The 27,500-nt window shown below is 53.1% G+C and overlaps 3 protein-coding genes across 11 annotated transcripts in view; 1 reads left to right on the top strand and 2 right to left on the bottom strand.

Moving 5' to 3' along the window:
- The window catches only part of HSPA5 (heat shock protein family A (Hsp70) member 5), a 458,542-nt gene that overhangs the window by 204,852 nt on the left and 226,190 nt on the right, over positions 1 to 27,500 (top strand). The gene's annotated exons all lie outside the window — the stretch shown is intronic.
- The window catches only part of MVB12B (multivesicular body subunit 12B), a 303,240-nt gene that overhangs the window by 177,844 nt on the left and 97,896 nt on the right, over positions 1 to 27,500 (bottom strand). The gene's annotated exons all lie outside the window — the stretch shown is intronic.
- PBX3 (PBX homeobox 3) overlaps positions 23,879 to 27,500 on the bottom strand; it is a 103,656-nt gene continuing 100,034 nt past the window's right edge. For all 9 annotated transcript variants that reach the window (XM_079324474.1, XM_079324471.1, XM_079324477.1 and 6 more), the window contains one exon: positions 23,879 to 26,816. Coding sequence is in view for 6 of the 9 variants with exons in the window: in XM_079324471.1 (XP_079180597.1) it covers positions 26,724 to 26,816 (93 nt within the window). In the remaining 3 variants the exon portion in view is untranslated. The remainder of the gene's footprint in view (positions 26,817 to 27,500) is intronic.

A 27,500-nucleotide genomic window follows, 5' to 3' on the forward strand; every position in this document is an offset into this window, starting at 1 on the left:
CCCCCACCCTGACCCCCCCTCCCACCCTGACACCCCCACCCTGACCCCCCCTCCCACCCTGACACCCCCTCCCTCCCTGACACCCCCACCCTGACCCCCCCTCCCATCCTGACACCCCCACCCTGACACCCCCTCCCTCCCTGACCCCCCCTCCCTGGCACCCCTCCCACCCTGACACCCCCACCCTGACCCCCCCTCCCTCCCTGATACCCCCTCCCATCCTGACACCCCCTCCCATCCTGACACCCCCACCCTGACACCCCCTCCCACCCTGACCCCCCCTCCCTGGCACCCCTCCCTCCCTGACAGCCCAGCTCTGTGCCATTCTGCTCTCCAGGGCAGAGTTTGGGGCTGGGGAGCATTTCCATGGCCCCAGCACTGGGTGCTGCCCCCACAGGGACCCTCCCCTGGCACTGCTGGGACCCCAGCTGCAGAACCCTGCAGATTCTCTGTGCCAGGAGAGCCCAGGGCTCTCCCAGAGCCACCCACACTGGCCATGGGCTACCATGGCCCCACTCCTGCCAGACCCCTCACCCCCATGCTGGCTGGGGACAGGGACACCCTGGCACCACCCTGTGGGACTCCCCCTGCCCCAATTCCTCACCAGGGTCACTCCCCAGGGACCCCCCACCCAGCTGGGCTCTGCCTGGGGACACAGGTGGCACTGGACACTGGGCTGGGGGCAGCGGGCACAGGGCTGGCAGGACACTGCCCAGGCGGCACCCGGGGTGCCAGGGCTGCCAGCCCCCAGGATGGACACTGGCCCCTGCCCAGGTGCCCCCAGGATGGACACTGTCACCTGCCCAGATGGCCCCAGGGTGGACACTGGCCCCTGCCCAGGTGCCCCCAGGATGGACACTGGCCCTTGCCCAGATGGGCCCAGGATGGACACTGTCACCTGCCCAGGTGCCCCCAGGATGGACACTGGCCCCTGCCCAGGTGGCCCCAGGATGGACACTGGCCCCTGCCCAGGTGGCTCCTGCAGCCAGCCAGGGTCTGTCTCATGGCTCTCACCATTGGGGGTCACTGTTCCAACAAAAGCTGCTCTCTCCCATTATTAAAAACAATATTTCTGCTACAGCTGTTTCCTGGTTTGGCTGATATGTTAAGCCAGAATGAAAGGGTTTGTTGGGATTTTTTTTTTTTTTTCTCATTTACAGCAACTTCCTTAACTTCACTTTGAATTTCCTTTAAACTCGGATGAAATACAGTTCATCTGCCACCAAAACCTGAACCAAAATGATGTGAAAAAGAACCCACACAAGGGTTTTTATGAGATCTCAATCTCCCTGCACAGGCAGCCCTGATCAGGGACTGTAGGCAAGGAAATAATTTCTTTTAAATGAGTGTCTGCTTCCCTTTATATTTTTTTCTTTCGCTTCAGATTGCAAGGGAAAAAACCCAAGGTGTCAATCAGCTTTAAAACAGTTGAGCTGATCTTATTTCTTCTCCTTGCTGTATTCAAGCCAAACATTCCCTGAATAGAAAAAGCATAGAAAACTCATAATAACTAAATTGGTGCTTTTAAAACCCAAATTTAACATGCTTCCTTGGGGACATTTTCCCAGCACAGAGGAAAACAAATATATGTGCTTTAGTGTCTGTTATAGAGGTTAAATCTGCACCTATTCTTTCCAACACCCTTGAGAGGCAGGAGTGGGTTTGGGGTGGGAGAGCAGGGAGAGAGAATTTCTCTGGCACCAGCACAGCTGGGTGATTCATCTCAGAGTGACACCATTTTTGTGAAAACAGGCAAGACCTACAGCATTCTCCTTTTGGGCTCAGTAGATTGGAAAGGAAGCAGCTTCTCTTCCCCTTGTGTTTATTTTGAGCTGCAGGTGCTGCTGGCAGGGGTGCAGCTCAGGCAGGAGCCTGGGCAGGGGGTGCTCAGTGGGGGCTGCAGGGTGGCTCTGGGGTCCCTCGTGCTGCTCCTTCAACACTTTGGTGCTTGCTGGCCCGGGGAGGCTCAGACCTGGAGCAAGCACACAGGTGTGCTCCCATCACCTCTGGTGCTTTGGTTCTACCTGGACTGGACTTCAGCAGCCACTGCCATCTCCCCTGCCACCACCTCTTCTTCCTCCTCTTCCTCTTTTTCCTCTTCTTCCTCTCCTGCCCAGAGTCTCGCCCTGTCCTGCACCCTCACCTGACCCAGGTCAGCATTCTGGGGGAGGGGGGTTGTGAAGAGCCCATCACTCAGGGCTGTGCTGCTCCTGCAGCTGAGGCAGAGGGGGAGGGAGGAAGAGCAGCAGCTCTGGGGCTGTTTTTATGGTGTCCCCCTGGAGTGTCCCTTCATCAGCCTCCAAGTCCTGTCCTCAACTCAGTTTGGGAAACTTCCCTCCCATTCCACCTCCAATGCCTCCCCTGTGCTGAACAGTGAATTGGAGAGGAGCAGGAGCTGCTGTGAATCCCTCCTGCAGTCACCTCCTGCACTCGTGTCCTTTTGGGTGGATTTTATCACCTGAGTCTGAGCCCCAGGGACACCATGAGCCCAGCCCAGACTTTGAGCCTGAGCCTGGTCTGGCCCCAGCAAGATCTGTTTAGTGGAAGATTGTTTGGGTTGTGTTTTTTTAATTTTTAAAAATGCAGTGGAGGTTAACATTCCCTGTTGTAGTGTCCTGGAGCTTTTCGAGGTCTGAATTGTGAGAACCTGCAGCTCCCCTTCTTTCAGCAGTCAGTCAATCCATTCTGGGTTTATTCCTGCTCACAGAAAACCTGAATCTGGTAGGAAAAGGAGTTTAAAATCACTGTTAGCAGTTGTGCAGAACCTAAAAGTTAAAGTGAGTGGGAGACGAAGTGCTGGCTGCCTGATATTGGTACTATAACATTTATTTGGGGCAATAAATTGTTTCCTCTCCCTCATCAGTGGTGTCACAGGATCTCTGCTGTGACCTGCCAAGCCAGTCTCTCCTCATTTGTGCACTCCAGGCTGGGAAAGGAGCAGAGCTGAGCTGAGCTGAGCTGAGCTGAGCTGAGCTGAGCTGAGCCTGGGGAGGGCAGTGGGGTGGGAGCACCAGTGACCCCCTGCCCCCACAGCTCCACCTGCATTCATTGGGATCAAATCCTTGATGCTTTCATTCAGCCTGTGCCTGCTCCAGGTTTCTGCATTTCCATGGAAGCCCTGCCAGGCCAAAGGGCTGTGCTGGGACTCTGCTGGGGCAGTGAGGAGGGATTTGTGCTCACAAAAACATCCCCAGGTTAACCCCCAAACTGCTTTCAGACCTGCACCCTGCCTGCAAGGACTCCAAACTGCATTCCTTCCTTTCCAGCTCTGACTCCCTTCATCTTACCTTTAATCTGATTTAAAATATTATGAGATGATGGGGAAGGGGGCTCCTTGAGCACCAGGCAGCTTAGAACTGGAACCAAGCACAAATCACTTATTTGCAGCAGGTTTAAACAGCTGTTCCTGGCACTGCAGCATGGATAAATGTTTAAATTCTTCACAAATATTAGTATAAATCTTCACAGTTTAAATTGGGACCTAAATCTTTCAAAGCTGGAAGAGAAGACAGGGCCCTCTAGTCGAATGGACTCATTGTTCAGTAAATCCCAGGAGGTTGCTGGCTACTGGTGTTTTCTTGGTGCATCTCAGTCTAAGTTGAATTTAGCCAATTAATCATCAGTTACAAAAAATGATTTTTGTTCATATTTTTTTCTGGATCAATAGATTTTATACAAGAATCTTTCTGCTCGTTAGTTGGAGGGCAGCTCCTTAGAACAAATCCTGCCTGTGATTCCACCTTAAATTCATCAGTAGATATTAAACAGGTCATTGGTGTAATAAGGGCCAAATTTGCTTCTCATAGATCACAGTGGCCAGTGCTCCTAGGGTCTAATTATCCCATATTTGGTCAATAAGCCATTAACATACAGCCATGGATGTTAATAACCATTTCATGAAAAAGTCCTGGTAATTTATGAGATCAACATTGGTTAGGAAAATTAATAAATATTTCATTGGGTAAGATTTATCCGAGGAGGTTTCGGTCTGAGGGAGGGAGCACTGGGGTGAGAAAAGGGGCCCAAGCTCAAATAAAGGAAGAAAGATGGGGTAAAGAAAGCCCAAAAGCCAAGCCCATGGTAGCTGGGTTTAACTTGGACTAATAAAAATTTACTTCAAATCCTATAGCTAATAAATCCAAAGGGTGTATGAGGGAGTCCAGTAAAACCTGACTTAACATTATGTTAGTGCTATTAACAATATTTATATAGATGTCATTTCAGAGGAGGGTTAAAGCTGGTGAGTTATGGGCTGGGTGAGGGGAGCTGTGCCATGGAGCTGCCTGTCTGTGGGAATTCAGGTGCCATCACCTGCCCCTCTTGGGGGACAGGAGTTCAAAATTACAAGAAGACCAAGGTGGAGGGCTCAGAATTCCCACTCACTTCTGTCTCCCAGGCTGCCTTGAAGCTTAGTAAACTTCATGGGGGATGTGATTTACCATGTTTGCCAATCCATTCTTCACTTGATAGTAAATCTATTGTATTTGATTTGGTATACAGCAGTTATAAACATGTGGCATTTTTTCAGCTGTGCTCTTTAGCAGCAATCATGCTTTGCACACTTCTGTGGTCAAAACCCTTTCCCATGGCTATAAACCTAGTGGAAGCCTGAATTTTACCTTGCAGCCACTTCCAAAATGTCAACTATTTTTAACTTCAGACTGCTCTTAAGAAGCCAGTTGTAGCCTGTTAGGCTGAAAAGCCAGTTTGTGTCAGGAGCAGAGAGGGGTGAGCAGGCAGATGGGCAATGGGGCTGTGCTGGAGCTGCCCTGACCAGCCCAGGGGTGGCACCAGGGACAGGTCTTGATTCAACACAAGCACTCCCAAAATAAAAAACAAAACAGGTTTTTCGTGCTTTGCTTAATTGTGCCCTGAATTACCTTTGCAGTGGGTTGGAATCCCCCTCTGGTTTGGGTGGGAGGTTCTCACTGACAGGGATTTGCACACCCCAGTGGTGCCGTGTGTTCTTCCCAGTATCAATAATTCCATTGTTTCTTTCCTGCAGAGAATTGGCGGTGGATGTTGAGCCCTGGGCTGTAGGAGCATTCCTGAGGGTGTCCTGGGACAGGAGCAGCCCAGCCCAGGGTGGGCAGTGGCACCAGGGCTGTGCCTGCTGCAGGGTCCCCACACATGGGCTGGGCTGGGCTGGGCTGGGCTGAGCTGGGCTGGGCTGAGCTGGGCTGGGCTGGGATGGGCTGGACTGGGCTGGGCTGGGCTGGGCTGGGCTGGGCTGGGTTGGCAGCACTTCAGCTTGCTGTCAGCAAGGGAAATGATGCACCCCTGCCCCTGCTGAGAGCTCCCTGCCAGGGCAGCTCCTGGGGATGCTCCTTTGGAAGGCAGGAATGCTCACTGGGGCCTTCAGCTCCTTCAGCTTCTGTGTGCTGGCTGGGGGATGCTGCAAACACTTGTAGGCACTGAGGCAATTGTTAATCTGTGGTGAATGATTGTGCCATTCCATCCTGCTGCCTCTCTCTGATTAGACTTGTAAATGAAAAACCATAAAAGTCAAAAATGAGAAAATAGAGGACAGAATGAGAGAAGGCACTTATCCCCCCTGATGAGTGCCTGAGCACTGCAGGCAGCCCCAAAGCTGGAGCTGGGAGCAGGGCTGGGGCTCTGGGGGAGCTGCTCTGGGTGCAGTGCCCTGGGCAAGGGCTGCCCTGGCACCCCCTGCCCTCTGTCCATCACCTGTGTTCATCACCTGTGACTCTCACCTGTGACCATCACCTGTGACCCTCACCTGTGTCCATCACCTCTGTCCATCACCTCTGTCCATCATCTCTGTCCATCATCTCTGCATGACAGAGCCAAAGAGGGGAGGGAACAGCCACTGCTGTTTGCACAAGGTGTCTGTGGGGTCCCTCTGATCAAATGTAGTCTGGCTTCAGGTCTTTGCTTGCTGATTAAGCTCCACTAGCAGGTTTTTCCATCCACTCCGTGGCCTTTACACCCTCAGTGACACGATGTCTATTGCCCCTGCCAAGACTCTCTTCAATGCATTAGCTTAGCTAGGGGTAAACTCTGACATCAGGGAAAAAAACCCACTGACAGTTAATGGAGCCCTGTAGGTCCCTGACCCTGGGGATATGCACACAGTACCTGGCAAAAAGCACATTCTAATGTCTTGGGGAAAAGGTCAGAGTAGCAAGAGAAAATAGGCTGTTCATATTTTGTGGAATATTTATCAGGGCTGCAGGCTCTGGAGCTGCACGGGGGGTCAGGGTCCCTGCCCAGGGTGAGGGTCCCTGGCAGGGCTCAGCCAGGGCTCCTGGGCACTGCAGCACACAGGGCTGGAGCAAATTGCCACAGTCAGAGCCTGCACAGCATTTGCATAATCTGCGAGATCTAATTGTGTCTTTGGGCTTTTAATAAAATGGGATTGGTTTTATTTCAGTGGCTGGCTCGTAATAAAGGATTCAGCACTCTCCCAACCAGAATGGATGGGGTGTGCTGCTGCTGCCTTGCCTGTCTCCAGCTGAGACACCCTGTGAGCCCAGAGCCTCTGTCCAGCTGCTGGGACACAACTGTGCTGCACAGAGAGGCTGTCCCTTTGTCAGCCTGAACAAGACATTGTGTATTCATGCTTTTTAGATTGCTTCTTCCAAGGTAAGCAGAGAGGAGAAAGAAAGGGAGGACAGCAGGTGAATAAAAAGATTGAGAAATGGAAGAAGAAAGGAAGAAGGGTGTAAGCAACATGCTCTGGAGAAAGAAGGAGCAACCATCCTTCAGCTTCCATTAGTTTGAGGTTCTCCTGAGGTTCCTCAAGAGCCAAAGTGCAGTTTGGAGCCGAGGCTCCCCCCTGAGCCCCAGCAGCTCCACAGGGAGCCACGTCCACACCTCCTCACTTCCCACCTCAGCCTGAGCTCTCCCTGCTGGGACAGCAGCCTGCAACTGCTGTACAAGCAGCTTGGCTGAAAAAATCAATAATCTTTTCAATAAAGCATTTTATCCCTTATATATATTGTCTCTCATAAAGATTTTACACAGACAAAAAGTTCAGAAGTTGGTGTAAAAAATGTTGGGAAAAAGGTGAAGATACGTAAGTAAATTACAAACTTGAGGCTGTTTGCAGTACCTTGGGAAAGTGGGAGTTATATTGATGAGTTTTTATTGATTTACCATCATTCCCAGTGTGGACATTTTCTGGTCTATTATACCACAGTCGCAGCATATTCCCATCGCAGCACTAAAGAGGAAATATGGGCAGCCTGACCTTGGCAATATGGAGATAATGAAATACCCTTAATGATCCTTCCCAAAGATTTTACAAGCCAGCTCCAGGTTCTCTCTGCTCTGTGCTATGCTAATTTTTGGGATGCCTTGGAAGGAGCACCAGGGCTCACAGCTGGGCTGCTCCCCGTGGGCTTTGGTGAGAAGGTGCCTGGTGCCCCCCAGCTCTGGGGATGGGGTCTGGGGGTGTCCCGGCTGTGGCACGGGCTGGCACGGTGGCAGAGCCCCCTGGCACGGTGGCAGAGCCCCCTGGCACGGTGGCACTGCCTGTGGTGCCACCTGGTCCCTGCAGCTCAGCACTCCAGGGTGACTTTGGGGACAGCTCAAGGAGATTTACCATGCACACACCTGCCTGGAATTGTACCTAGCAGGGACATAAATAGTAGGTTTCAGTGCTCTGCTTTCCTCCTCTCCCCTCCCCGGCCCAGCTGGCAACACAATTACCAGCCCCAAAGTATTATTTTCTTAATAAAAATGTTATGTGTAAAGCAAAGCCACAAATGAGTCCCAAGCCCATGCAGATCTCAATCACTCCCTTCTTTATTCCCCAGCGAGATTGCTAATGACCTTCACGCAAACCTTCACCAAATCTTTTTGAAAGGCAAATATTAATTTCCTAGCATGAAAAAAGGAAATAAAAAAGCCTATTTTTCATGGGAACCACTCAGAAAGAAAGATATATTTTCCTTCAAAATGCAGGGAGGATTTTTACATTTTGTCACTTGCTTTGCATAGACTTGGTAGCACCATTTGTTCACCTCTGAATGTAATCTCTCCCCATAAAGCTGCACTCTAAATTCCTCCACTCCCTGCTCTGCTAGCTCTGCCAGAGCAGTGCCAGCACTCTGCTCCTGCAGCACCTTCCCAGCTCCCTGCGAGGACACTGGGACAATGCTTCAATTTTAACAGCTGAATTGTTAAAAAGGATGCACCCAAGCCATGTAACAGTTTGTAGCAAAATCTGCAGCAGCCATTGACAATACAGGAATCCCTTGCAGAAGCTGCTCTGTGCCACAGCATCCCTGGGCTGGAGATTGCCTGTGAGACCAGCGCAGGAGGTGGATCCTCTGCACACCCAGTGTGTGGTGGGAGCACAGGAAGAGCAGATCCCAAAAGAGACTCGTGCCCCAGTGTCTCCTCTGGGCAGTGCTGTGTTGGATGGTCTGTGAGGAGCCAGGCCAGCTCCACGTGGGCTCAGGGTGGGCTTGGCCCTTCAGCTGCCTCTTGCTCCCAGCAGATTGTCCAGCACCCCCAGGCTTTGGGTTTGCCCTGGAGCTGGAGCTGACACACCATGAAACACAAACCCACCCCAGACACAAGGAGAGGATCCAAGCCCCAGGACCCTCCCCAAGGAGAGCACCCAAAGCAGTGTGTGTGAGCAAAGTGCTCATTCACAGCCAGAGCAGGGGCAGCTCCTTCCCCTGGCTTGCACCCACCTCCCTCAGTGATACGTGTTAGCATTAACTGCATTGATCAGTTAGAGCTCAAAGGCTGTTTTCTGGAGGTCATTTGCTGGGGTTTTATTCCATAAACCTTGTAAACTCTTCCCAGACTGGTCTGGCTGAAAGGAGTGAGAAAATTCTGTAGGAACCAGTAAGAGCCAAGCCCGTGTGCAGTGTGTGTGTGCTGGCTCTGCCGTTTGCCCACCCTGTGCTCCCTGGGCAGCAGGGAGGGGATTTGGGGTGCCCAGCCAGGACTGACCCCCACCCCCTCTGCCCCCACCCCACAGCGGCAGCAACAGTTTGTCTGCAGAGATTTGGGGGAAAACCAGTTAATATAACAATAGCACTAAATCAGGCACAGAACTTCAAGTACAATTCACAGCAAGAAGTTGTTAATACCTTTATTATGGGATAAAATGTATTCATGATATTAAAGACATCACATTTCTGCCCTGGTGTCACATTTTAGATGTAGCGTAGATAAATGATCTATCACTGTAAGAGATCTACAAAAACCATTAGTAACCATGACATTTTGACGTCAGATTTTAAAAAATTCCTAAGTAATCTTTTTGATTTATGAAATGGTGTCCAGGTTCATCGAGACTGATCTCAGATTTATCACAGCCTGGTTAGAATTATTAATGATTTTCAATTTGTAAATCCAATGCCAGCATGTCCAAGTGCTCTCAGCAAAATCACAGAGAGCTGACAGGGAGATTTTGCTCAATCCATAGTTTTCAGCTCTTACAGGATTTCGTGGTTAACCCTTGGCGTGCCGGCGCGGCACAAAGCCATTGTTCTGAGCGGCACAAAGAGCCCGGGATGAGTCACGGCCCGAGTGGCCCTGAAACACAACAGCAGGGAGCGAGCCCACTTCCACAGGCTCCCGCTGAACACCCTTAAAGACCTAAATTATAATGAGAAGAAAAGCTGATCTAAGCCAAAACAGACAGGCTCGGGTAGTTCTCCCGACAATTCATCACGGAGCAGATGAAAGGGAGGCAGGGGCAGAGGAAAAAGCTCTGCATCCCTCCGAGGCAGCAGGAACAGCTCTGCAGAGGGAAGCACACCTCGGGCAAACGCCCCCAGAGCCCCAGCAGGACGTTTATTTCCTCATTTACGGGGCGATTGCCCACCCCTGCAGGGAGGGTTAAGGGAGGTTCGGATGCTGGACTCAGCCCCGGGAGGGGTGAGCAGGCTCTGTGCCACACTGCTGCCCTGCCAGGGTGACAGGTGCCACCACAGGGTGACAGGTGCCACCACAGCACCAGGCTGGCACCTGCCAGCCTCTCGGGACCAACGCTGCCTTGGTTGGTTAACATGGTGAAAGGAAACCCACCGTGATTCATCCTTAGGCTGCAGACAGCCGAATTGTTGTTTATTTTAAAACCCTCTGTCCCCTTGGGTTCCCAAGACTGTGGGTGGCTGGGCCGTGTCCCTGCTGCCTGCCGAGGGTTCCATCCCGGCACAGAGGGACGGGCAGGGGCAGCCCCAGGGCGGAGGGGGCTCGGAGGGGCAAACACGGGCAGGGAGAGGACGCTGGGCTGGGCTCTGGGCTGGCTCTGCTCGGGAATCCAGGCGGCACAGGAGGCTGTGCAGCTCAGAGCCTGGGCAGCAGCAGGATTTGCAGGTGCTGCTCAGCCTCTGGGTGGGTTTTAGCTCCACACTGCACGGACATCAGGAAGGCAGCATTTCAAGAAGGATAAAATTCCAGCAATCCTCCAGTCCAGCGCTGTCACAGCCGCTCAGGCTTCCCAGAGCATGCAGGTGCCTGGGGAGAGTTGGTGACTGGTTTTCTCTCAAGTACTCCACCTTAATTGGGCAGGTAAAACTCTGTAATTAGGGACCTTAGCTGGGGAATTTTTCTAATCCATCATATCTGCTCCATTATTCAACTCTATCAACTGCAGGCATGCAGGGAGAAGCAGGACATTCTTCACAACACTGTCAATATTAGCGTCCTTCCAATTACAGAGCATTATAATGGCAGCCTGATGAGGAACTGTGACATGCTGCCTGCAACTTCTAACTTTTGATTAAAGCCTCCTTCAAGATGCTCCCTTTTAATTTATGGCTCAGGGCTGGCCAGGCACAGGTGAGGAAATGCTGGGAGGGAGCCCTGATGCTCCACGGATGCTCTTAACCCACCCAGAAGAGCTCCCAGTGGTTCCAGGGGAGCCCTGGCTGTGTCCCCACCCTGGTGACTGCCTGGGCAGCCTGCAGCTGGCACAGGAGGGCTGTGAGTGCTGATACCACGGCTAAAAAAGGGGGGTTATTAAAATATTCTTCTGACAGGTTCATTTTCTGAATTCCTCTGGATTATTTCCAGCATTCCAGTTCCATCAGAAAAACCTCTTTTCAGGGGGTGGGGAGAGGCTGTGGGGCATTTCTTCCCTTCTCATTTAGATGGTGAAAGTTAATCCTCTGAGAGTCTGAAGCAACCATAGCTAGCTGGGATGGAGTGCATCATTTCAGAGTGCAGGAGAGGTGCTGGGACAGAGCAAACCCTGGGAAGCTGGAGCCCTGCAGAGCCCCAGCTGCACAGGGACAGCCACGGCTGCTCTGCAGGGTTTGTGTGCAGGGCTGGACAGCTGCAGCTCTAGGGCTACAGGGGATCCCCTCCTGCTGCAGGACGCTCAGTGCCAACCTCCCCTGCACCTGAGCCCCTCCAGAGCACCTGGAATGGCAACCTGAGCCCTGGAATGCTGGGCACTTCTGCAAATCATGGTGCCTTTCCAAACAAGTGTGATTCCAATGGAAAACCAGCCTGACAAGAGGCACACACAGTAATAACCCAGGCAGGAGACATGGCTCTCTAGACATCTACAGACCCCAGATTAAATGAAATTTTGAGAGAGAAAAATATGTATTGGCAACATTTCCTGATCCACAATTCAAAGAGAAAATTGAAACCGTATTTCCGTAAGAATCAGACACTGGAAAGAAGTTCTTAATAAACAAAATGAGACAGGTCATGTAATTCACTCCCTTTTCCTCTCTTCCATTTGTTGGCCAGGAACAATTAAGAGTCAAGGAAAGAAGGTTTTTAACAGAAAATTTGTACTTGAACCTGATAAAATCAACTTGGAAAGAAGTTTCCCAGCTGCAAGCCTGAATATTTATGTCTGCAGATGTAAGGAACATTCCAAAATATTAAATAATTTGCAAAATCAAAGCTGCTGGGTTTGGGTTGAAATCCTCTGCTCTGCAGCCTCCTCTCCACCTCACTTGGAAAAACACCATCTAGAGAATGCAGAGGTGGAGAGGACTGAGGGGGACTGCTCTCCTTGTAGGGTCAGGGCCACGTTAAACATGGAAGGGGTCAGAGACTGCTGGACCTGTTTCCATGCTCAGTTACCCCAAAGCCAAGCACACCTGCACAGGGGTGACTCAGGTATGGAGTGGCAGGAAATCTCTCAAGAGAAATCTCATTCAAGAGCCACTGCCCTAAGCTCAGAATATTTTCCTCCTGGATTTTCTGCTCTAATTGTTCCCAGGACATCAAGCTTTGGCACTGCATTCTTTTGTTCATTTGAAAATTCTCATCCTTTCTCCTAAGTGAAAACCAAAGGAAAACAAGGTAATTTTTTTTTTTTTTTTTAAGTGTGGAAATCCTTAGGATCCCCTCACCTTACAGGAGATAACCTGGAGGTGCACTGGCACGTGGAGAAGCACTTTGCTTCTGCAAGGTTCATGTGCAGGCCCTGGGCTGTGACCCTGAGCCCCCTGGACCCCCCAGCCCAGGCCCAGGTCCAGGAGGGCCAGGGGAGCTGTGCTGGTGACATGCACAGGGGCAGGCACTGGCCCTCCTGCACAGCAGAGTGACATGAATTAGCCTGTGACAGTGACAGAAAATGGAAAAGAATGGCCCTGCAAATGCAGTTACAAGAGAAAAGCAAATTGATTTAGTGGACATATGAGTATTTTTGAGAGAGAAAGCAAGAGAGCTGCCTGACATATTCCAAGATACCCCTCGATTGCCTCTCTTAAGGAGATGTCATTCAGATTTCCCTGAGCTAGCCTTTAAATGAGTTCTATAAATAGATGGGGCACTGGCAGTATTTACAGTGTGAGCATCAGGTGAAACACTACAGAGGCTGCTGCTCTCACCTTGTGCCAGCCCCGCTGGAGGTTAACTCTGATTTCCATGTTAATGCTGCCTCCATCCCAATGGCTGCCATTTGTCAAATTAACATTCATTTCAACAACCCAAAAGTGAGAGCTTTTAAACATTAATTCACAACTATGAGCTCTTCTCAGCACATTATTATGTTACTGTGATGAAACAAACTGCCTATGGAAAGATATAGATCCTGCTGGAAATGTTGGCATCGAGGATGGGAGTGGAGGCCACAGCCCCAGCTGGGTGAGGGTGGCAGTGCCACTGTCCCAGGACTGGCAGAGGTGGCAGTGCCAGTGTCCAGGGCTAGGAGAGGTGGCAGTGCCACTGTCCCAGGACTGGCAGAGGTGGCACAAACAGAGCCAGGAGCCCCCAGACTCCTGCCCAAGGCATCTGCCCCAGCACAGCTCCCCAGAGCAGCTCAGGGCTGTGTCCCACCCGGGTCCCCGTGGGGTTTTGGAGTCCCCAGCTGGTTCTGGGAGTGCCAGCTCGCCCCCCTCGCCTGCCCTCTCCTCCTGCCTGGCATTCCCAGGAAGAGGCTCGCCAGGAACCTCTCAGAGTGCACGAGCATTTCCGAGGCAGAGATTATCATCTGAAAGATTTAAATCGGTGCTATTTTGAGTCTGCAATTATTCCAGCTCTCACCATGACTGATCAGTGTGCTGTCTCTGATTAACAAGACAAATTAGGGGAAGGCCCTGGCTGCCGAGGGTGCGGACAAAGGCAGGATGCGCCCGTGGGGCATCCCCGGGCATGTGCCCCTCCCTGCGTCCCCAGGCGACATCGCTTCCAAAATCCCCGGCCCCACGAGCCCCGTGCGGAGCCCTGGGGGCTGCAGGTGACACTCGGCACAGCCCTGTCCCCTCCCTGGCCCGTCACTGCTGTCCCCAGGGCCCGGCGCTGCCTCCTTGCCCTCCGGCACACCCGGGTCCCTTCCCCACCCTCATCCCTCCCATCCTGTTTTCCAGTCTGGCTGGAGCTCCAGTGGAATTCAGGGATGAGCTGAACTGAGGCGTCTTTTCCTCAGCCACCATCCCTGGGGAGGTGTGCCAGTGGTGTCGGTGGTGCTGCAGGATGGGATTTCCTCTCGTTTCTCGGAACGAGAAGGGGCAGAGGGGACCGTGTGCCCTGGAGGTGCCCGAGGCGCTGGCGGGGGCAGGAGCCCGGAGCCAGGGCCCCGGGTGGCACTGCGTCCCACACCGGCTCTGCTGCTTTTCCTAGGGTCTGTCTCCCCAAACTGGCACAGACCCTACAACTCACCTGCGTCTGGCTCCTAACCGAATGCAGAGCCGTAATTCAATCAAGATGTTCTGCTGACACCACGAACCGGGAGAGCGGCGCGGAGCAGCGAGTGTAAATGCCAGCAGAGCCCGAGCCCGAGCTACAGCTGCACTGCTCTCCAGACACGCCGTGCTCAGACACGGGGGAACAGAGTCCTCTTTGTTAAACTAATTATTTTAATACATAGAAGGAGAGGACAGAAAGGACCTGTTAAATATTTACCATTTCAGGCCTTTCCTTGCCGGACATTTTTTCACTGTTGATATAAGCTGCTCTGAGCCGCAGTTAAACCTGCCCATAAAAATGGAAAGGTTCGAAGTGTGCATGACATATTTCAGGGGGACAGGGTGACTCCAGGGGCTGCTAATGAAGCCCAGAGCCTCTCACCTCTGTAGCACTGCTTTGAATGCAAACACCGTTTCCATCTGCAGGTGGTTCCCTGCACCCCCGTTACGAGCCGGGCTGTCCCTGCGACCCCCACTGCACCCGGTGTCCCACCGGAGGGGACAGCAGCGCAGGGGAAGGGGCTCCAGCTCTCCCTTGCACTTTTGGGAGCCCGGGACAAGCACAGCCCACAGTGCAGTGTCCGCGGGGACAGGGGGGCTCGGAGCACCCCGAGAACCGGCGGGTTTCCTCCCGCGGGGGGGACAGCGGGCACCGGGGACCCTGTCCCAGGGGAGCGCATCCGTGCGGGCCCCAGGAGGGTTTGGGAAAAGCTGCTGCCACGGGAACAGCCCGAGTGCTGCGGGAAGGGCTCTGGGTGCTGCGGGAAGGGCTCTGGGCGCTGCGGGAAGGGCTCTGGGTGCTGCGGGAAGGGCTCTGGGTGCTGCGGGAAGGGCTCTGGGTGATGCGGGAAGGGCTCCGGGTGCTGCGGGAAGGGCTCTGGGTGATGCGGGAAGGGCTCTGGGCGCTGCGGGAAGGGCTCTGGGTGCTGCGGGAAGGGCTCTGGGTGCTGCGGGAAGGGCTCTGGGCGCGCGGAGGCTCTGGGTGCTGCCGGGAGAAGGGCTCTGGGTGCTGCGGGAAGGGCTCTGGGCGCTGCGGGAAGGCTCTGGGTGCTGCGGGAAGGTTCCTGGATGCTGCGGAAGGGCTCTGGATGCGGGAGGGCTCTGGGTGCTGCGGGAAGGGCTCTGGGTGCTGCGGGAAGGGCTCTGGGCGCTGCGGGGGCTCTGTGCGCTGTACGCGGCTCGGGCACTGCCACCCCGCAGGGCACCGCTGGCAGAGGGAGGCACGGCAGCCCCACAGCAGCGCAGGAGGGGGACATGAGAGCTGAGACCCCCGGGAGCCGTGCCTGGAGCTCACCTGGCCGGGAGGCACCTGGGCCGGGGCAGAGGGGACAGGTGAGTCCGGGCACTGCGGCCCCGCGGTGCCGGCTCCTGGCGGCTGAGCCTCCACCAGGAGAAGGGGAAGTGTCTGCTTGCCCTGGTGCTGCTGTTCTGTCTGTCTGTCTGTCTGTCTATCTATCTATCTGTCGTTCCGTCTGTCCGTCCGTATCTGTCTGTCCGTCTGTCTATGTATCTGTCGGTCCGTCTGTCCGTCCGCCTGCCTGCCGACAAAACCATCCTCTGTTCCCAGCCCCGGCTCCAGCCCCAGCCCAACGGGGCGGGATCGCAGCTGCCCCTGCCCAGGGCTCCTCTGAGGAGCTCAAATTCTGCAGATCTCAGCAAAAACTCTGGGAAGAACCCAAATGTGCAGCAAGCACTGATTTTCCATGTGGATGCATTGCCATTAGGCTTACCCATTAATGGGAATAATAGTAATTGTTATGATAATGATGATTATAGAGACTACTTCATATTTACTGAGGTTGGAAATATCTAAACCAAACCCTTGCACAAGCCGTGTGCTTTTATCAAAGCCATTAATGTCTGAGATAACATTTCTTAATGCCAAATTTTCTATGAAAACGTACATTTATATCAAGAAAATTAAATTTCAGCTTAAGGTTCTTATTATAAATAAAAGAAAATAAGTCAATAAAACAATAAATATTTAACTGAATGAAGCAGAAATTATATCCAATTATATTTTCTTTAAAACCCAATTTATCTGCCAATATTTTCTTTAAATGCTCATGTTACTTTTTCACTTACTAACAATAAATGCCTGGATGCATTTCAAAGTGGTGCCTTTTCTATTATTTCATTTCCTGGAGTCCTCGGCTTGAAAGGACATTAATAGCACACTATAAATAAAAAAAAAAAATTAAAAAAAAAGAAACAAACAACAACAACAAAAAAAGTTATTTAAGGATTTACAGCTGAGGATTTCTATGGAAACAAACCGGAGAGGGGAGTTTGCATCAGGGTGGGGGTGGGGGACGGGAACAAAGAGCTGAAAAGGGAACCAAAGTTCAGCTGCCACATGGCAGCCCCAGATCCCCCTGCCTGTGCCCGGCCCTGTCGGGGGGCACACGGGTGGGGTCACACGGGTGGGGGGCACACGGGTGGGGTCACACGGGTCCCCCCAGAGCAGCCACTGGCTCCTGGTGCTGCTCTGGCACGGGAACAGGAGGCACAGGGATGGTTTGGGCTGCCAGACCCCTGCCTGTGCCCCAGATGAGAGCTGCAGGAAAGCTGTAGGGGTGATGCCACATAGCAGGGCACTGTGAGACACTGGGACACACTGGGACACACTGGGACACACTGAGACACTGGAACACTGGGACACACTGGGACACACTGGGACACTGGAACACTGGAACACTGGAACACTGGGACACACTGGGACACACTGGGACACACTGGGACACTGGGACACTGGAACACTGGGACACTGGGACACACTGGGACACACTGGAACACTGGAACACTGGGACACACTGGGACACACTGGGACACACTGGGACACTGGGACACTGGAACACTGGGACACTGGGACACACTGGGACACACTGGAACACTGGGACACACTGGGACACACTGGGACACACTGGGACACTGGGACACTGGAACACTGGGACACACTGGGACACACTGGAACACTGGGACACACTGGGACACACTGGGACACTGGGACACACTGGGACACTGGAACACTGGGATACACTGGAACACTGGGACACACTGGGACACACTGGGACACACTGGAACACTGGGACACACTGGGACACACTGGGACACTGGGACACACTGGGACACACTGGGACACTGGAACACTGGGATACACTGGAACACTGGGACACACTGGGACACTGGGACACACTGGGACACTGGAACACTGGGATACACTGGAACACTGGGACACACTGGGACACACTGGAACACTGGGACACACTGGGACACACTGGGACACTGGAACACTGGGACACACTGGGACACACTGGGACACACTGGGACACACTGGGACACTGGGACACACTGGGACACTGGAACACTGGGATACACTGGAACACTGGGACACACTGGGACACTGGAACACTGGGACACACTGGGACACACTGGGACACTGGAACACTGGGACATACTGGGACACACTGGGACACACTGGGACACTGGGACACACTGGGACACACTGGGACACTGGAACACTGGGATACACTGGAACACTGGACACACTGGACACTGGGACACTGGAACACTGGGACACACTGGGACACACTGGGACACACTGGGACACTGGGACACTGGGACACACTGGGACACACTGGGACACTGGAACACTGGGATACACTGGAACACTGGGACACACTGGGACACACTGGGACACTGGAACACTGGGATACACTGGAACACTGGGACACACTGGGACACTGGGACACTGGAACACTGGGACACAGGAACACTGGAACACTGGGACACACTGGGACACACTGGGACACACTGGGACACTGGGACTCTGGAACACTGGGACACACTGGGACACTGGGACACACTGGGACACACTGGGACACTGGGACACTGGGACACTGGGACACTGACTGGGACACTGGGACACTGGGACACTGGGACACTGGGACACTGGGACACTGGGACACTGACACTGGGACACTGGACCCCCTGGGACACTGGCAGGCCAGCTGCCTGGGGATCTCCTTGCCCCAGCTGCCTCTGCCCCCTGCTCACCCCCTCGGATGTGAGCTGGGGTGTGGCTGTGGGATGTGAGAGGGGAATGGCTCCATCTCCAGCTCTCACAAATGGGAAGTGGATTTCCAAGTGAGAGGAACCAAAATGACTCGCATAACTTAGGAACCAATTCAACAATCAAAAAATCTTTCAGTCGTTAATAGGATTTTATCAATTGAATTATCTGTGTAAGCACTGGCAGCCCGAGCCAATCAATCCATTAAGGGATGCCAGGCTCAGGGGAGGGGGCTGCTGGAAGCACCTGGCTCCTTTCACACCCCAGACCCCGGGGCAGGCTGTGCCAGGGCTCCCCCAGCCTGGAACTGCTCCTGTGGGACACCCTGCTCTGGCTGGGGACCCCCAGCCTTGCATTTGGGGCCACAGCTGGGACATGGCCCAGTCCAGCTCCGTGTTTGTGCAGCCAGAGGGCCCTGGGGACAGGCAGAGCCCTGGGTGTCCCCCCTGTCACCGCTGTTTTGGTGACTCCTGCTGAGGCTCCTGCAATCTGCCTCTCCCATGGAGTGTGCACTGACACACAGGGTGCAGCAGGTTATTGATGGCGTGTAGGACCAGGTGTTCACAGACGAAAGGTTAGTTTATTAATCCTCTGGGAGACCTTATGAAAAACAAATTCAGGTAAACAACATATTTTTCTTGACTGCTTTCAAGATTTAAGGCAGGGATCCTGTTCTTGGAGTCTCTTCGACGCATTTCCATTGCACTCTGTTATTACATTCTTCAAAAAAGAGAGATTGCTTCTCGTGTCACATTCTGGGAGAGAGAAACCTAATTGAATCTGCTGCCCATGTGGCTGGACAGCATCTCCTTCCCAGTTATGGATGGGCTGGAGAGTCCCTAAGCACACAAGGCATTGTTCTGCTGGGTGCCTGCAGTTCCACGCCGCGTCCCTTGCCCAGGCACAGACATTCCCTCTGCACCCAGGGCAGGTGTTGGTGTGGCTTTGTCCAGCTAAGATGGGGTGAAGATAGATGGATTTCCAGGTGAAGCCTCCTGTGTGTCCCCTGCAGGGAGGAGCTGGGGTCACTGGGGGCTCCTGGGGTGGCACAGACACTTCCCAGCCCCTGCGCCCCACAGTGCCCAGAAGCACCTCCCAGCCCTCCCAGCACTGCCCTAAACGTGGCAGGACAAATCCCCCAGCCTGGAGCCCACCACAGAGCCCACTGAGAGCAACCAGCCCCAGGTGGCTGCCCTGGGACCAGTGGGGACCAGTGGGGACCAGTGGGGACCTGTGGGGCTGATCTGAGGAGGAATCTCACAGGGAGTGCAGGGCACTGTACACTGCCTCATGTAGGCTCTGAGCATGGTGCTCAGGGGAGAGAAATCCCTGTGCCCTGTTTATGACCACTGGAACTTGATTAAGCACTGAACTTTAATTAATTGACTGGCTTGGAGTAATAAGTTCTGCCGATCTGCTTTGCCCAGTGAAGAGGTGAATAGTTAATTCCCATTAACTGTCAGGTGTGAGACAGGAACCCCACCATCGATCAGGTGAGGCACAGACACAGCACTGCCCAGACCCTCCCCAGACCCTGCTCTGACATGTCCTGTACCCCCTGTGCCCCTCCAGCCATTGCCCAGCTGTGGGCACAGATGGGGCAGGGATTTTCCTGCCAGTCCTGGGTGCCCCCCCCCTCCTGGCCTTCCCTGCGGTGCCTGGGGAAGCATTCCAAATGTCAGCTCCCCATTCCTTCCATTACTTCCCCACCCCCAAAGACTCAAGGCTCTGAGGTGAATCCCCTCAGCCCAGCGTGTGCTGCAGAGCCAGGAGCAGTGGCCAGGGAGGAGGAAAAGGGCAGGAAGGTGCTTCCCCTGCAGGATGGGCTGGAGCAGGAGGGCAAGGCCCCAGAGTACATGCCCTGCCTGTGCTCCAGCATGCCTCTCCTGCTCCTTAAATTGATTGGCACTTTCTATTTGAGGAAAAATGAGTTCTTAAAATTGAAATACTGGCTATTGTTATGGTAATACAGCGAGGCTGTGGCAGCAGAGATTTAAGATACAAAGGGGTTAGTTGGAATCAGGCAGCTGAGAGGTGAGTCTGTATGAAGTACTCAGAACTAATGAGTTCCGAGGGATCCGCGTATCGGGTCCGGACCCCTTAATGCTGCTGATTCAAGTGCTGGCTGCAGGTAATCACCAAGATAACCCGAGGCCTCTGGGATCATTACTGCTTTATCACATTTTGTATAAAATATTTTCGGCCTCATTTAGGATGTCAGCCTCTATCAAACATTTCCTGGCGCTAAGGGCGCGGCGCAGCCCCGCGGCTCCAGCGTACCTGGAACCTGCACCTTCCCCTCCTGGCCCTGCACACCTGGGACCTGGCTGCTCCCTCCAGGCTGCTGCACCTGGAACCCTCCTGTGCCCCCCTGCCCTCTCTGAGGGGGCTGTGCTGCTCAACAGATTTGTGATTAATGTGAGAACAAAAGTACTGAGCCATATTAGCAGGACATAGTGACTGATTCCCAACATCTGTTATTGCTTTCTCTCATCTGTACCTGAAATTAGCAATTTAGGGCCCATACCTTTATTTGGAAAATAATAGTACAGAATTATAAAAGTTTAATATGCTCTCAGTAAAATGAAAAATGAGTGGTTATGATATTGTCTAACACTTTCAAATGTGTTTATTAATTCATGTTTTAAATCATAAGTTTCATTCTGCAGGAGAGTCATACACAGCAATAAGCAAGTTTTAAAATATTAATGAATAAACAATATTTCTCTATTGAAATATAACATGCTTCTTTGAACAATGTACCAATGGTAATAAATCACAACCAGCAGAAAATTGCATTTCATATTTAATACAACTTGAACTCTGCCTTTTTATAAATTATATCTTTTTTGTTTAATTGGCATCAGTTCAGATCTAGCAGATTGCTAATAAAATTCTGGATTTCCATACTTAATGACGCGTGCTCTTTACGCTGAATTTTACCACAAAAAAAAAAAAAAAAGCAACCTTTTATTCCGCAAAGAGCAGGCGTTGATAGAGGATCTCGCAGCGCGGGCAGCGGCCCCGCCTGCTCTCCCAAAGCCTCGCTGTCCCCGCAGCCAGGGGTGGCACATTGCCCTGCTCCCAGGTGCCATGCCCAGACCGGGAGGAGGAGGAGGAGGAGGGTCCCATCCCTCCGGGGGTCCCTGTCCCAGAGATGTGCTCACGGGGACACCCCTGCGTCCCCACCCACCCAGGAACAGCAGCACCCGCGTCAGCACCGCGAGAGGAGTCAAAGTAATTAGGTTTAATTAGCCCGTGTAAACACGATCCTTAAATTCGATGCCACATGAGGGTTTTGGCAGTCTCCAATAAATTAATCCCTTTTATTATATCAATGACAGGAAGATGATCAAATAGGCTTTGATATAGATTTGGGGATTTAGCACCTAGGAGCGCTCTGACACGCTTGAACTTCCTGCTGCTGCTGCTGCTGGAGGCAAGAACGGGGCTATGAGCGGCCGCTTCCGAGCGGAGCGGCTCAGACACCGCTGGGGACGCCGCGGAAACTTTGAACACAAGTTTGTCTCCAGGATTTGTTGGGTAAGTTGGGCTTCCAGAGGGCCGGGTGACGTGAGGAGAGGTGTGGGAGGAAGGGGGGCTCGCTGATGAGGAGCAGCAATTAGCGCATCCTGAGCAGGAGCGGAGCTGAGCCCAGAGCCCGGCTCAAAGCGACCCTGGCACCGTGCTGAGCCCAGAGCCCGGCTCAAAGCAACCCTGCTGGCACTGGGCTGAGCCCAGAGCCCGGCTCAAAGCGACCCTGGCACCGTGCTGAGCCCAGAGCCCGGCTCAAAGCGACCCTGCTGGCACTGGGCTGAGCCCAGAGCCCGGCTCAAAGCGACCCTGGCACCGTGTTGAGCCGAGAGCCCGGCTCAAAGCAACCCTGCTGGCACCTTGCTGAGCCCAGAGCCCGGAGCAAAGCGACCCTGGCACCGTGCTGAGCCCAGAGCCCGGCTCAAACCTCGCACCGTGCTGAGCCCAGAGCCCGCAGCAAAGCCAGCCTCGCACCGTGCTGAGCCCAGAGCCCGCAGCAAAGCCAGCCTCGCACCGTGCTGAGCCCAGAGCCCGCAGCAAAGCCAGCCTCGCACCGTGCTGAGCCCGGGGAATCGGCTCCGCTGCGCCGCAGCGCCCCTGGCACCGCCGCTCCTGCGCTCCCGAGCGGCACGGACCATTTCCCCGGGACACAGCCCACACCTGTGGCTCGTACTGCCAGCTCCATCCTTCCACTGTCCCAGCGGCTTTGTCATCCAGGGAAAACAAACCCGGTGGCAACAGGTGGCCCGGGGTGCCCGCAGGAGGTGAGGGGCCCCGTGTCCCACCCGGGATAGCCAGGAGACTGGTTCAGCTACTGTGCCATCCCAGGTATTCCCCATCCTCCCTGGGCATGATGGCAAACAAAACCTCCTCCGACCCCTGCAACCAAGGAAAGGATGACTGGGTGGGAATTCCAATCATTTATTATATTACCATGTCATATTAGACTAATAAAATCCTAATATGATACAGGAATGGGGAGCATATCATAACTCCTCTGTGGCTAATACAATGCAGGCAATAAATCACTGCAGGGCTTATCCTTAACAATTGTATCAGAGCTTTCTGTGTCACACTGATAACTCAGTCCCTCTGATCTAATGGTTCACTTTTCTTCACAGTCCATATGGCAGTGACATTAAAGCTAATGAAATAAAATAAAATTTGCCAATCTTTGAAGAATTCAGTTCTTTAAAAAAGATGTATTTTATTAACACAAACTGGAAACATCTTCAGTTACCCATGGTTACTTTTATCACACACACTTTTATGGCACAGATGTTGGCAGTGGAATTGCACATCTCCTCACGTGTGCTCAGGACACCTCTGCAGGATCCCACAGCACTGCTCAGCCTCACACTCGTGGTGCCAAAGCCAGCAGAGCTGCCCCCTGACCCATGCCCCAAGGTCTGCCCAGCTCTTCCCTTTCCCAGGATCGCTCGTTGCACCCAAGGCCGGACACACAGGGAGCCGGGCAGGGGGGAGCCTGTCACCTGCTGCACTGCCAGCAGAGGAAGGTTTGCTGCTCTCTGGGGGGCTGTGAGGCCGTGGGGTGCTCCCATGGCCCGGCAGGTCACAACCAGAGGCATCGTGTCTCCCCAGGTGCAATGGCTCTCCTGCAGGACAGCCCCGAGCAGTGGCCGTGCCATGATCCCCACGGTCCCCACAGTCCCCACGGTCCCCACGGTCCCCACGGTCCCCAGGCACAGCAGCTCAGACGGAGCTGGGCTGCTCCCAGAAGTGGCTGTGCAGCCATGCCCAGGGAGCACTGTGGCTCTCTCCTCCAGACACCCTGTGCCTGTCCCAGTGGTGGATGCCTTGGTCAGGTCAGTGCCGGGCACAGGAGATGGCGATTCCTGGCACCTGCTGCAAATCCTCCTTTAGGTGCTGCTGGTCTGAGGGCTGGCACCTCGCTCGGCTGCTGGGCTCCAGCTGCGGGGCTCTGGTGTGCCACAAGCTCAGACGTGGGCGCAGGGGATGAGGCTGGTGCTGAGCTGGCAGGGTGGGAGCGCTGAGGGTCTCCTCCCCCGGTGGGAGCCGCTGCTCCTGCGAGGCTCCGACGGCCCTTCAGGGTGCAGCTACCGGCTGAAACACAATTTACCATCAGCAGCTTGATCCTAGTACTGGTGCTGGCAGTAAACCTCCCTGATGCGTGATCAGGCCTCAAGGATATGATGTTTATTATTTACCATGGAACCACGTGGCTGCTCTCCAACGTAAGGAAAAGCCAAATTGCACTTGTAATTCAAAGGGACCCAAAGCCTTAATGCTGCAAAGCAGCAGCTAATGATGCCCAGCGGGCGTGGGGCACGCAAGGACGGCCCAAAGGTTGTTGATGGCCTTCCTATGAACCTCCTCAGTGTGTGACAGGTCCTTGCCTGTGGCCAGCAGAGATGTGATCAAGATGAGGGACGTCTGAGTGTTCATTACGCTGCCTACTACGCCTCCGCTGACACGCTTCACATTTAAAATATAAAATACCATTCCCACTGAGCTGTAGCACGAACACCGAGCGTGTGGACTTGGGGAGCTCCATTAGCAAATGCAAATTGTTGGGTGCTTTGTCCTCAGCATGCAGAAGTCTTCGGCAGTCCACAGTCCCCACCTGCCCCAGCTCCCTTTAACTAAAAGCAAAGGCTTTGCAATGCATGTCTGGCTATTTACTTGTTTATTTAAACGCACCACCTGTAGAAGAAGCAGCAGTGTTCAGTTCAAACCTGATCCAGGTGAGGCTGCTCAGTGAATGAGAGCAGCAGCAGTCACTGGTGCATGAGAGCGTGGGGCGCAGGGCCCAGGGGGAGAGTGGGAGAACACAGGTACTTCACAAAATAACCTGACACAAGAATTGCTGAGAAAAGCTGAACCACAAGCTCATGGAATCATGCAAATAATTGTTCAGCCCCCAAAACAACAGCTGAAGGCTTGAACAGCCAAAGGGAAGGGAAGGTGATGGCCCAGCAGCTCCTGAGAGCTGGCGCTGGTCAGCGCTCTGCCCCTCCTGCCTAGCTGCACTAACCCGAGTAGTGAGTAGTTATATTTATCAAAGACCATTTGCTGCAAGTGATTAACGTTAATTTGATTTCCTGTGAGTCAATTTCCTTGAGATATGGTAAATAGGCTATTACCTGTTATTGACCTTTACTTTATTAAAAAGACTTAAAATTAGCATTTATATATATACGTCCTTCCAAAAAAGTTTTTTTAATAAAGAAAAATATTTTTATAATCACATTAGACCTGCTAGCCGAGGCTATAGCTCCAAAGTTAATGTTAAATAAAAATGGTAATTAAGAGTGAATATGATGATGGTTTTTAAACTCATCCAAAGGCCTGACCCCTTCCTTTACCTCCACTTGATTTGTGGCTCCCAAGCAAAGCGGGGTGGCAGCGGAGGCAGGCGCTGGCAGGTGGAAGCCTTTGCCCAGGATGTGCCTGTGCCAGGATTTCCAATTCTCTCCTGGCAAGAGGGCACAAGGACCTGCTGGTGTTTCAGAGATGCTCTGCTCCTGCTCCATGCCAGCTCGCTCTTCTGGAGACCACGGGCTGACTTGAATTGAGCAGGAAGAAATTACGTCAACGGTTGATCATGAAAGCAAAAAGTTTATTCATGTTTGAAACTACATATAACTACCACGAGGAAGACTTTTCAATCCAGGGTGTAATCCAGTTAGAAAGTAACACGAAACGGTTTAATACATTAGAATCACTGCCACAAATTATTTTCATGACTCAATCAGTTTCAGAATCGCATACAATACAAAAGAGAGAGAGAAAGGGCCCCTGCAATCCAGGGGGATGTACAGTACTGAATACTGAAGTCTGTATGCATTACAATTAGTTGTTGGTTTTTGCGTGTATTAGTAACAAGATGAAGAACATTCAAAATGCTTCTCAGTATTTACAACAGTTGCACTGTTTTGTGTCCAACCCAAGACCCCATGTTTCCACTTCCGCTTCTTTAGCAGTTGCCAAGGCAACCCTGATTTGTAGGAGATTACAATGTACATTACATTTCGTGGGGAAACAAAGAGTTAATTACAAGATGCAAAAAGATAAGAAAGAGACAAACTACAGCGTGAGTATCGTTCAGAGGTAGTAAGTGAGCACTCTAAGCTACAGAACATGTTGAAAGTCTATTGGTTTGTATGAGTTCGCATGAGGTAATAAAGCTGTGTTTGATTGGTGAGATGTATAAATACTCTTTTGCTACACTATGTACAACACTCCATATCACGGTGCCTTTTCCTTTCGTGTTCTTTGTCGGCGGTTTGCTGCCTGCGAGCGGCACCAGCCCCTGGCAGGCGTGGGCAGCAGCCAGCTCGTTCTGTAAAACCCCGGGCGGCGTGCACAGGGACCAGCAGCGAGAGTCGGCGTCCCCCAAGAACAACCTGTGTCCGTGCCGGGACGGAGGACTCGGCCTCCGGGGGATGAGCAAGAAATGATGCTCCTGGCTTCCAATCTAATTTGTAAGACAATAGATCTCAACAAAAAGTGTGACGAATAAGGATTCTTAAACACGACCATTGTTAACCGAAATAACTGAACAGCTCTTTTTATTCCAGCTCTGTGAGAGATATGAAAAGATGAAACACAATCAAAGTCTGTGATTCCTGTCGGCTTTCCATGGGAATATGCACACAATTAAATTTGGGTGAGGCGGTTCTTTGTGTCTGCTCTTGCTACTGAGGTTAAGCTTGTCCTGTACTTTTACCCTTAAGGCCAAGTAATTGGCAACTGTTAGACCAACGTCATTAAAACTGCTGACAATAAATTATGATAAAATAGTTACAGGGCTATAAACAATGCTAAATCTTGGCCTAATTGGATAAAGTGCTTTTTAACATTGTGTGTTTTAAGTATAAATACAAATGATTATGATACCTTTAAAAAACAGATTTACCAAGTTTTCTAATAAGACAAGGTTTTACAGTAAAGCTGTAGGTGGTTGGCTACAAAAAACTCTTTCCTTTTTCTCCTGCAACTCTGAATGCGCTAATCAAGGCATCTCAGCTCAGGGAAAAAGTGTTGCTAGGAGATTAGTTAGAGGTATCCGAGTGCACACTTCCCGGCCCTTCTGTAGGGGAAGTCACAGAAGATGGAGTGGTTGCGTCCTGCCAGCCTCCATTAGCCTGCAAAGGCAAAAACAAGTCAATTGATACCAGTGCGCGTATTAATGTCTCAGGCTGGCGGCGGGCTGGGGGGCGATGCCGGGCTGGGGGGCGATGCTGAGGGACGGGAACTGTCCCACTCCCCTCGGCTGAGGGGCCGTGCCGGGCTGAGGGGCCGTGCCGCGCTGAGGGGCGATGCTGAGGGACGGGAACTGTCCCACTCCCCTCGGCTGAGGGGCGATGCCGGGCTGGGGGGCGATGCTGAGGGACGGGAACTGTCCCACTCCCCTCGGCTGAGGGGCGATGCCGGGCTGGGGGGCGATGCCGGGCTGAGGGGCGATGCCGGGCTGGGGGGCGATGCTGAGGGACGGGAACTGCCCCACTCCCCTCGGCTGCGGGGCGATGCCGGGCTGAGGGGCGATGCCGGGCTGCGGGGCGATGCCGGGCTGGGGGGCGATGCCGGGCTGGGGGGCGATGCTGAGGGACGGGAACTGTCCCACTCCCCTCGGCTGAGGGGCGATGCCGGGCTGAGGGGCGATGCCGGGCTGAGGGGCGATGCCGGGCTGAGGGGCCGTGCCGGGCTGAGGGGCGATGCCGGGCTGCGGGGCGATGCCGGGCTGCGGGGCGATGCCGGGCTGGGGGGCGATGCTGAGGGACGGGAACTGTCCCACTCCCCTCGGCTGAGGGGCCGTGGGGCAGGGAAAG

Source organism: Erithacus rubecula (genome assembly GCF_903797595.1).
Source record: "Erithacus rubecula genome assembly, chromosome: 21".
In the NCBI taxonomy this organism is placed as follows: Eukaryota; Metazoa; Chordata; class Aves; order Passeriformes; family Muscicapidae; genus Erithacus; species Erithacus rubecula.